The 11,652-nt window shown below is 34.7% G+C and overlaps 1 protein-coding gene across 1 annotated transcript; it reads left to right on the plus strand.

The window, feature by feature from the left end:
- The first annotated feature begins 6,536 nt into the window (after window positions 1-6,536).
- Window positions 6,537-9,063, plus strand: LOC113349283 (putative dual specificity protein phosphatase DSP8). Its single transcript, XM_026593231.1, has 6 exons — window positions 6,537-7,113; window positions 7,233-7,355; window positions 7,642-7,735; window positions 7,918-8,000; window positions 8,214-8,303; window positions 8,594-9,063. The coding sequence occupies exons 1-6, from the start codon at window positions 6,898-6,900 to the stop codon at window positions 8,849-8,851; spliced, it is 864 nt and encodes a 287-aa protein (XP_026449016.1). The 5' UTR covers window positions 6,537-6,897; the 3' UTR covers window positions 8,852-9,063.
- Window positions 9,064-11,652: the final 2,589 nt, after the last annotated feature.

An 11,652-nucleotide genomic window follows, 5' to 3' on the forward strand; every position in this document is an offset into this window, starting at 1 on the left:
TTTGGCATGGTTGCCATGATGCGCAGCGATTGTGCGGCTTGGTTTTGGCATGGTTGCTATGATGCGCAGCGATTGTGCGGCTTTGGTTTTGGCATAGTTGCCATGATGTGCAGTGATTGTGCGGCTTGGTTTTGGCATGGTTGCCATGATGCGCAGCGATTGTGCGGCTTAGGGTTTTGTGTGTGGAAACCCTAGTTTAGCATTTGAAAAAGATACCCTGGTAATTTTTTACATAAGTGCATTAAATGTTCTAATAAATGTGTTTAGCATCACCGGTGACGTCATGCTATGCGTAAGGTTTTACGATTTTACCCCTTGTCTAAAAAGCACCATCAACACCTATTTTAATGTTTCTTCTTGTTTTAGAACTCTACTTTATGCCTATATAAACAGGCTTATTCTTTGTTTAGAGACATTATTATTATTATCAATCTAAAGATTATTAATCTTCTTACGTTTTTATCTTCATGTTATATTAGTTCTTCTGTTTTCTCATCATTTTCTTCCTTTCTCATCCCCTGCAATCTCCGCATTGTATTCTTCTTGTTAGTTCTCCATTAATAACAAAGAAATATTCACCATTTTCAACAAAGATTAAACCAGCAACAACAAAGTTTCTTCATCAACATCTTCAGGCTATATGACTCCGGTACCTCTTCTCACTCCTTCAACAACAACAACACCAGTTACAAGACTTAGACACGAACAGTTACGAAGACAAAAAAGACACCAAGACCGAGTTGAAGAAGACCTTAACTATTCCGTACCGATTCATCAAAACGATAACCCACTATGCCTGTTACTAGTGTTACTACTACTATGGGGGAAAAAATCACCGACAAAAAGATGAATTTATGGATTCTATTGTACCTTGGTCACTTGTGTTACTGTGATTTTGAGAAAAACTCTGAGAAATGGTTTGATCTTTATATCCTAACATCTCCATTGTTTATAGAGTTGCTATATGGTTTGGATGTGTTATATTTGATCCAACCAAGACCATTTAAACTTGTCACATACACATTAGGGATTGAGACTATGATGTAAACTGGTATAATTGTTTTCATTGTCTGTTAGAAATTGATGTAATAGATGGAAACCGAGTCAGTCATGTAATACTCCTGATCTTGAACCGGGGTTTTGATAATCAATATATTTTTGAGGTTTACCTCTTTTGGGGAAAAAGAAGTTTATTCATATATATGTATAAGGGTTCCTCCGAGTGGTTAATATCCCCACCGAAAGAATATATCGATGTATGGCTCTAAATTTTTTAATTACTACTAGTTCCATTTCAAAAAGATAATCTTATCTCATATAAATTTTACATGAAACAAACTCATATTTTTAAAACAGAGAGTACGTAATTATAGTAGTTTCTAGGTGAAGTTGTTCAACTGGGAGCCTGACGCCCATGACTATATATAACTTCGTTTTCCAATAAAATAACAGCACCATAGCCTCCCGAAACTCAAAACATTATTCTACAAGGCAGTGGACTTCCGGTAACAATACCTACATGACCAATTTTTCCAGCTGATATTGTAAAATAAAGTGAAAAATACTAGAACCCCCTACTATATGGGTTCAATATAGAGAAGCTCCATTAAATGGATCATACACTGTCAACTCCATTCTTTTACATTTTGATATTTCGAGGCCCAAAACTTTAGAATTCCGGGCCTGTTAATAAAAGTTTTATTTAAAATAACTTTTATAATACCAAGAATATACTTTAATATATAAATGCAATAAAACTAGGCATAGGTTTCATTTTGGGTTTCATTTTCTAATTTCTTTTCTCTCTCCACTGCTCTCTCCACTGCTCTGCAAATAACGATGAATGGAGATTCACTTGATGAAACTCGAAGAAAACTTGAGCATTCAGCATCATGTCGAAAGAAAAAGATAAGTTTCACATCTATATTTGCAGTCCTGTTAAATTCTCATTATGTTTTAACCAAAATCAAGTTCTGGAAAGTTCAGTGACAACTTTGAATACCTAATAAGTTCGATTTTACTTCGAATTTTGATCTAATTTTAGAATTGTTGCTTTGATCTATAATCCTTGTATCTTTTTCTTTGATTTGAACTGTTTAGTTTCGATTTTTGTTTGCGAAATATTTTTAGGGTTTGTAATCAACCCTAATTTGTATTTTCTTATGATTTCAACTAAATTCTCTCGACGAAATCAAGATTAGAGTTCAGATCTGTTATAATCTAATCGCTATAAACAACAAGTTTTGGGTTCATCTAATACTAATTATTATGCTAGGGTTCTTGTCTGAAATCTGAACTATCTCTCTACCTTTAATCTCAATCAGAACTCTAAGTTCGGATTTGAAATTTGTGTACCTAAATATGCATTACCCGTCAACTCGTTTGTAATTTGATCTGCTTTTATTTTCTGACCTAATTTGAACTGATGTGAACTTGTATTTGTTCCTGATAGATTGCATTAAATTAAGTTAACTAATTTGTTTTAGTTGTTCAAAATACAACACAATATATAATTTGACTTCAAGACCTAGACTATGTATCTAATCAAAATTCTAATTCTAATTTCATTGTTAATTTATTCAACAGAACATTGGTTATTGGAGATTGTGTTTTTCGACTCGCAGCAAATGGGAGGCTACTAAAGAGGCTGTTATATGGTTGCAGAGCAAGCTCCTCTTGATCGACATTGAAATGCCGAATACGCTTACTTATGAAATGAGAAACTCAAGGTAATATATGTCAATATCTTTCTTCTTATGATCTGTTTCTTTTTAGTATGCTTCACTTCTTATGGATTCTCAAGTTGTTGTCTATTTCTAGCAGGCTTGCATTGAACTCATATAAGCTAGTTTCAATTGTTATCGCTCCCAAATATTTAATGATAGCTAAAAACTGACGCATGATATTCATATATTGAATGAAACTTATTAAATCTTGTGAGCTTTAACTTCGCGCTGCTGGTATTCCTATTTTACATTGTAGAATAAATTCGGACATGTGTTGCTTGATAAGTCCCACTGTATAGAAATGATTGTACTGAACCATATAGGCGGAGATCAACTAATATGCCACATGTATATGCTATCACCGTTACAGTAATTAGGAAATGACAAGAGGTGGATTAACTTTGTATAATGAAATTTCAGTAATAAAATAGTATTTGTTCAACACTTCTTAAATGTTCATTGCATTTTCAATTTACTTTGTTTTGGTATATATTGCACATGAAGTAAGATAATTCATCGTTATAATGTTGGTAAAAAGATATCTAAGCACCTGGTTTCTTTCTGTTTGAATACTTCTTCTAGTAGTTGTCACTTGTTATATCAACTTAATAGATACTTTTAAAGAGGTTGGCAATTGGCTCTTTGCTTCTTGAAGTTCACCTTATCGTCCTTTTTTTTAATTCCCAAACAAGGAATAAAATAATAGTCAAAAATGTACAATTATCTAGAATAGGATCTGGAATAGCTAGGAGCTTGGTTTAGCTCAAAAAGAGCAATTTATGACTAGTCTAGAGGACTAGAAAGGTCTGCGTATGTAATATGATGTTAGTGGGTGACTGCACGAAACGAGTAGAACTTTTTGGCTAGTTTAGACAGCTAGGTATATATGTGTATGTAATCCCTTTAGTTCTATAATATAGATAAGAGACACTGAAGGTATTTATTCTTTGTCAGGACCTTTGGTGGTTCTTCTCGATCGAGTTACTGCAGTAGTTAAAAAATGACAATCTATCTTGTTTTACTATTTTTTTTCTTTAATGGATTATGTCTATTAAATAATGAACACATATTTCATGCTTTAGGCATTGCTATTTGCACATATAACTCCTAACTACATGAGTCAGATGCATGTGTAACTTCTAAATACACAAGTTATATGCATGTGTAACTCCTAATTACACAAGTCAGGTTCATGTGTAACTCCTAGTTACACTTTCACCAACTTTTACTTCCTTGCAATTATGATTTGCGCCACTTGTATATTTCAATTTTGAATTCTATTTTTGATGGATTCATTTATTCTGGGTACTTGCGTAAATTCCATTTAGGCGAGAATTGTTTTGGACTGAATTAAACCAGTTGCTCAAAGATGTGGATGCTGCTCTTTCAGTGGATACGCTGTATATCGATACTATTCCTGAATACAGGGTAGTGATTAACTATGCTACGGTCACTGTATTGGGGGATAAACACTTAAGTACTGCGAATGGAGATGTTGCATTTTGATATTCTTCATCCGTGCAGGTAGGCAAAAAAAATGCTAGTTCTTTTCCAATTATAATTTTTTAATCACTAGTGCCATCATTTTCTCTTACCCGCAGAGTCATTATTCCTTGATAAAGGGAACTCCACAAACCTGAGTCTGATGATTCATGTATACATTTGGAGTTTTACATATAAGGCTCCTCCCTTACGTAAGTACTTTTACCATAATTTTGCTTGTTCGACGTAGTTCATGACTCTTTTATGTCATTTACTTTTTCTTAGTTTTGCTTAGATATAAATACACATGAAAAGCATGCCTTAAAATTGTGAATGGTGACTGCTATATTTGTGGACACTGAGGTCTTTGAACCTTGTTAGTTTGATGCTTTGATGAGATTTTTTGCTAGAGGTACACAATTGGACTTAGTAATTGCTGAGTACAAAGCCATTTACATGGATGTGTAACTTTAAGATACACATGTTGTATGCATGTTTAAATCCTTCTTACACAAGAAAAATTCATGTGTAACTTCCAAGTACATATGGGAAGATGGCATATACATGTGTAACTTCGGATTACACATCTGTCTTGGTAGTCTTATTTTTTTTGTTACTTTAAGTTTGTTATATGGTCTACTCCTGCAATTCCACTTCTTTATTCTATTTTTTTTCACTCCAACCTAATCTCATACACCGTAGTAGATAAAGTAATACACATAGTTTTGTATATTTTTTTATGTGTAACTTCTGGATACACATGAAAAATGCATGTGTAACTCGTAATTACACATGCTAAGATAAATTATCAAGTGCCTTTCTATGATCTTTGTGTCTGTTTAGTTATTGAAGAAGCTGACGGTGGTAGTTTTGCTAATTTCAGAGAGGATGTGTTGGTATGGACCTAGTGGTGGTATTAGTAGGGTACTAGAAGATGGGGAGAAAGCTGGTGTTAATGATTCAGTTATTTATGGTGCAATTTATGCCTCCTGAAGCTTATAGAGATGCCTAAGGGGAACAATTCCGCGTCAACTAAGCCTGGTAGTGCATGTATTTCTTCTTTGTCGTTGGGGTTAACTCTGTAAGTAATTTTTTTTTGAGTGGCATGCTTTTTGTTATTAACTTGCTGTTATGAATATCCCCTCGTGAATTCCGTCAGTTCGCTTGTTTATTGATAGAAACTTGAATAAAGTATTATCCATTTTTTGTAAATAAGCATTGTTCTTTGATTTTAGATGTTTACTAGTAGACATTCTGATGTACACATGCTATATGCATGTGTAACTCCTAGTTACACAAGTAATACGGATGTGTAACTTCTAGTTACACATGTTATATGCATATGTAACTCTTAGTTACACTGGTCACATGCATGTGTAACTACTAATTACACATGCTAAAATGAACAAGCATTACAACCAAAAAATTACATATGTCAGGTACACAAGCCATATGGATGTGTAACTTCGTAGTACACATCCATTTATGTAGTCCTATTTTTTTTATTGCTTTTAAATTGGTTTTATAGTTTATTCCTATTTTAATGTGTTTCATTTCATGTATAACTGCTAGTTACACTATCCAGATGCATCTTTAATTTTTCTTTCTCTTTTATTTTTGATGTGCATTTTTCTTTTGACACTAGTTTATGTTTGTTTGTTGTTATATTTCAGGTTTCCGATAAATTCATAAAAGCTAATTGCTTAGTTGTGGTATTGGTCTCGCTGGAATTGGAGTTGACGTTGAATACACAAGTCAGATGCATGTGTAACTCTCAATTACACTAGATAGATGCATATGTAACTCTCAATTACACTAGACAGATGCATGTCTAACTTCTAGTTAAACATGCTAAGAAATTATTATAAATGAATATTAAAGTAATACATGTATTTTTTTGTATGCGTTTTTTTTATGTTTATTTTTTTGATGTGTAACTTTGCATTACACATGTCATAAGGATGTGTAACTTTTGGATACATATGTCATATGCATGTGTAACTTCTGTTTACACATTCACATTATATTTTAATAATTTTGGGCTTAAATTTAAATTTATTTAATTTGGGGCTTGACAATATATAAAAGGGCATGGATGTCTTTTAATAATTCGGGACCTAAATTTAAATTTCTTTTAATTAAGGACCTCATATTATGAATTATCCATGAGTTGGACCTTAACCTAATTTTCCCTAAAATAAAATCCAAACACCATCGGCAATCCACACGCCGGAAATTAAATAATCATGGGCCCCGACTTATTATTATTGTTATCCGCAAGGAATATTCTTCTTTTTACCCTCTCCTAAACAAGTTTATTCTAACTTATCTTCTTTATCACATAACCACCTGAAAGTCAAGCTGTTAACCTTTCCAAGTCAAAACTTCATAATTCACACCAATAATCCACTCCTTTCCGATCACTCTTTCACTATATCAATCAATTTAGGGTTCAATCATCAAAGATGGGTTATCTGCTATTCACAATCAGTTAATCAAGATCTCGCTCTCTCGATTAAGCTATCTTTTGTTGAATGCGGTTCAGAATTTGAGTAGTCGCTGTTCACTATTTCTGGGAGAAAAATTTGTTATCACGGTTTCTTTCTTTCTATTGATCTTTAGGTTTTCGATCGTGGGGGTATAGAAAGATTATTGCTTTTTTGATTTTAGGGTTTGAATTTTGTTTAAGATGAAGATCAAACAATTAGATGATGATGAAGAAGAAGAATATGCATCTAAAAGGATGATTGTTCTAGTTGATGCTAAGAGAGATATTGTTGGGATTGATGCTAAGAGAGTATTAGTTGGAGCTGGGGCTAGGGTTTTGTTCTATCCAACACTTTTATACAATGTCTTTCGGAACAAACTCGAGTCTGAATTCCATTGGTGGGACAAAATTGACGAGGTCCTGTTCTTTTTCTTGACATTTAATCTGATTTATTTTGTAATTAGTATGATTGCTTAAAGGGATTGATTAGGGCAGAATTTTGATCTAGTTTCGTGTGTGTGTGTGTATGATTGCAGTTTTTGTTGTTGGGTGCTGTTCCATTTCCTAAACATGTACCTCAATTGAAGCAACTTGGAGTCGGGGGTGTTATAACTCTTAATGAACCCTATGAGACATTGGTTGATTCGTCTTTATATTATGTGAGTATGTCTTCTTTTGTGAGGGATGGGCATGTTTGAAAGTGTTTTGTCATTTTTCTGAAGCAATAGTTACTAAATAAAGATTGAATTCAAGTGTATATTATATTGGATTTTTTTTCTTCATGTTTCGGTGGATTAGTAGGTGGTACTAAGTGTACATGACTTGTATTGGATCTCTTTTCATGTTTTGGTGAATTTGTAACCAATAAGTTGAGAACTGATTGTGTAAGTTGAAGAAGTTGTTGAAGTAATCCTTATCGTTTTTGCTAATTTTATTTGATTTCAGTCTTATAAGATCGATCACCTGGTAATACCCACGAGAGACTATCTCTTTGCCCCTTCTTTTGTGGATATTAGTCGAGCTGTGGACTTTATTCATGGTGAGTGATGTTTATCTCTAGTTTGCTGCTTAGGTTGTGAGTGACGTTTGTTTACAATTTATTTTTGGATTTCGCAGCTATTGTTTGAGATTTTGGTTTCTTTGGCATCATTAAGAGCCATTATATACTGTTAACTTGATTTGTCGTTTTTAAAATGAAGCGACTTTTTTTTTCTTATCCAGAGAATGCGTCGTATGGAAAAGTTACCTATGTTCACTGCAAAGCTGGGCGTGGTAGGAGTACCACCATTGTTCTCTGCTATTTGGTAAAACTACTTTCCTCATGTGCAATTCTAGATAACTAGTATTTCTTCAGTGTAAGACTGTTCTGTTTGTATCAGTTTTCTTCTTTTTGGAGCCCTGTTATGTATAGACTTTTGCTTACCTGTTTTCCTCTTCTATTAAGATTTTTCTTGCATTAGGGTCATTGCCCAATACCTTCAATGCTGAAACATTATTTTCTTGTTTAATTATTGTAGGTGCACTACAAGCAGATGACACCCAGTGCTGCATTTGAATATGTACGGTTCAGAAGACCACGAGTACTCTTGGCTCCATCACAATGGAAGGTACTCAGAAATCCTCTCCTAGTGTTGATAATAACTTGTGTTATTTTATTTCTTCGAATTTTGATTCTGGGAATCCCTTCATGTATGCTGATACTGCAAAAACAAGCAAGTCTGTCATGTCATGTCTAAAATAGAGATGTTTGTGTATCTAAGGTCCAATCATGTCTAGTTTAGTAATTGTGGATCACTCTCTTACTTAACATTCTTTAAAATACTGTTTTCGTTCATTTATACTTTCAGGAGTAATGTGACAGTTGACATTCTTTTCCTATCCGTGTTTTTTTCTGCAGGCAGTTCAAGACTACCAAAGATACCGCCTAGATATTGCTAGAATGTCGTCTTCAGGTGACGGGGTTTTGATAACAAAGGCAGATCTTGAAGGGTATAACAACTCTTGTGATGATAGTAAGAAGCAGTTGAGTGTTGTTCATAAGCCTAAGAAAGGTAAGCCCATGATAGCTCGGTTATCTTGCCTTTTTGCAGCGTTGAAAGTTTCTGCTGGTAGCTCCTCAGTCACTGGTCGGTTACCTGAACTTCGGGCTTGTTAAATCATAAGTTCGTCCTCAATTTCCTTGTATAGCTTTAGGTTGCTAGTACTGTACAAAGCATTATAAATTCAAGTTTTGAAAGGGGTCCTCAAGGCTAAGGTTGTTATTTCCTATTTTCAATCTGCAAAATATATTTATAATCACTCTGTGAAAAGGAAAGAATTTGTGAAGAACCTCTATTATGGTATAAAATATATTTATAATATCTTATATATCCTTGAGTACCATTTTGTTTGCTCTACCTGGGCCAATTTGGTTTATACATAAAAGCTACAGAACCATCAGAGTTATAAACTGCCATCTTCATTTGTTGACTAACCAACATCGTTAGGATGTGTTGTTGATGCAGAAAGCAGGCTGAAATGCTATCCCACATCCCCACCACATCCTAACGAATTATGAATTATCGGCGCTTTAATATGCTATCCCATGATTCCCACCAGACATATAGGCCGAAAAGTTATAACTGGATCAGAATCATGGGAATTTCAGAAGAAGGGGCTTCATTTCTTAAGCTTCTTGCTACCGGCAGGAGTCCCTCCCGCATTAGCCCCTTTCTTAGTACTCCTTCAGATTATACGTACGATTTCTCAATACTCTTATTCTTCATAGCCTTGTAGGTGATCTAGGCCCATTATTCTTAGTAATTCTTCAGAATATTGTATTTGGAATATCAACGAAAGAAAGGGTACAACAACAACATACCCATGAAGAATGACTTGCAGGCAGCTACTGCCATTGCCAACTTCCCTTGTAATTTGTATCACCTGATGTTTGTTCAGCAATGTAGGATTAGATTGCTTGGGTCTACCCTATTCTAAAATTAAATTTTGATTTCCTTTCTAGCGGTTTGGTTTCTGTTCCCTCCTTCTGATGTTTTTCTTCTTAAATTTTTCTTAATAAAATGCTCCCTCTATGAAGTCATTTTGGTTGCACTACGACCAATAAGTTATTGGTAATAAATGTTACGGCAATAAATGCTTCCGTAACATTCAATATATAGGATATTGTCATCTTTATTGCTTGACTGACCAACAAAGTTTAGGATGTGGCGCTTACACAGAGAGCAGGTGGTATACATCCGTCAGTCTAGAACCTCGCAACTTCATATATTTCTCTCTGGGTCGTTAATGGCATGGTATATTATCAGCACTTTAAAATGCTATGCCACCACCAGCACTACATGCTGAAAAATTAAGACAAGAAAAGGGGTAGACTAACTTGTCTTGAATTCCATGTTCTAACGGTTTTTGTAATCCTTATATGAGTAGGACTATAAATCTTCTAACCTAAGCTCTTTTGTTTTCTGATTTTTCAATTCCCTCTTTAAACTGTCGAAGTCGTGAATTTCTCAGTTCTCATGGCGAAATCCTCTTTTGTGGGGATTAGTCCTCTTCTTTCCATTCCCTTCTCTTTTTACAAAACTTTTTTCTCCTTTTATTCTTTTGGTTCTTGTTCTTCGCCTTTGTTTTCCTGTTCGTCCTTATACAATAAGTTCTTCATGGATGAAAATTTAGCCAATCTAGAAGTAGTTACGAGTGTATATCAGGTTCCACGTGTTCCTATGGCAGCCCCATGGCTTGTGTTTACTGATAGAGAAGGAGGTATAACAGAACAACTTTTCTACAATATTTGTGAACGGCCATACAGTAAAATACACAAGAGAAACATACCCGAGATGAGTCGGTGGTTTCGCTATTTTCAGTCACCATCTCATCAAGGATGGTTGGTTGTATATTGCCATCTTGACGAGGAATATCCAATATCATGGAGGTTGAAATATCCCTATATTGATTTTTGTGGAATCCTGTATCATTAAAGAAAATATGGATACCTTCTCTACAAAGCTGGATTACTAATAATCCTGAGGGTAGAGTTGTTGTGAGATGTGGTCTATTAACTGCACCTCCAACAATTAATCCAACTGTTGACAATGGTTCCACGGTTTTTTCCTCATCGCTATAGTAAAGGATCCTGACAATGATAACCGACGAATTGAGCACTTCATCTTGTTTTGCCGCCCTGGAGACAAGCATTGGAGAAGTCGGATGCTACCTGGAACCGTATTTCCTGAATTCTTAATTTGTTTTAAAGGTAAGTTGCATGTTCTGTGCAACGAGAATGTGCAGCTTGTCATTGAAAAACAACTTGGGTCTGATGGTAAAATGCTCTCTATAACCATAACGGATTTTCCGGTAGCACAAGACACATTTCGTAGGGAGAGTAACCGTCAAATAAATATTTTGGAATCACGTGATGAACTATATGCCGTCGTTATAAATTATCATCTGGTACCTAGTTATGAGAATATCACTAGTCTTTAAGTTTTCAGAATGAATTTTTTCTTTGATGGTTTGGGAAAAGGTTAAGAGTTTGCATGACCATGTTCTATTTTTTTGGAGAAACTACTAAGGCGTCCTGTTCAGCTGCTGATTTGGGTCTTACACGAGGATGTGTATTTCCTGGAAGATGAAAGAGTGCATGTGTTTGATCTAGAAGATGGTACTATTTCCTTTCATATGGCATTCTCAGATTCAAAGAAACGATGCTTCCAGGCATAATGGGTGGCAATGCCTATGTCTATAGGAGTTAACACCAATGAAGCTAAACCAAACATAAAAACTAGTGTAAAAGTTATTGAGAAGGAGGGCAACAAGAAGAATGAGGGATGTGAAATACTAAAGTCAGGAGCATGGGGTAGTCTTAACATGGACATCTTAGAGTTAATTGCAGGTTATCTACATATAGTAGATTACATCCATTTCCGAGCAGTCTGTAAAACGCATCGGTCAGTAGCTTCT

This window comes from Papaver somniferum, chromosome 2 (assembly GCF_003573695.1).
Source record: "Papaver somniferum cultivar HN1 chromosome 2, ASM357369v1, whole genome shotgun sequence".
Taxonomy (NCBI): domain Eukaryota; kingdom Viridiplantae; phylum Streptophyta; class Magnoliopsida; order Ranunculales; family Papaveraceae; genus Papaver; species Papaver somniferum.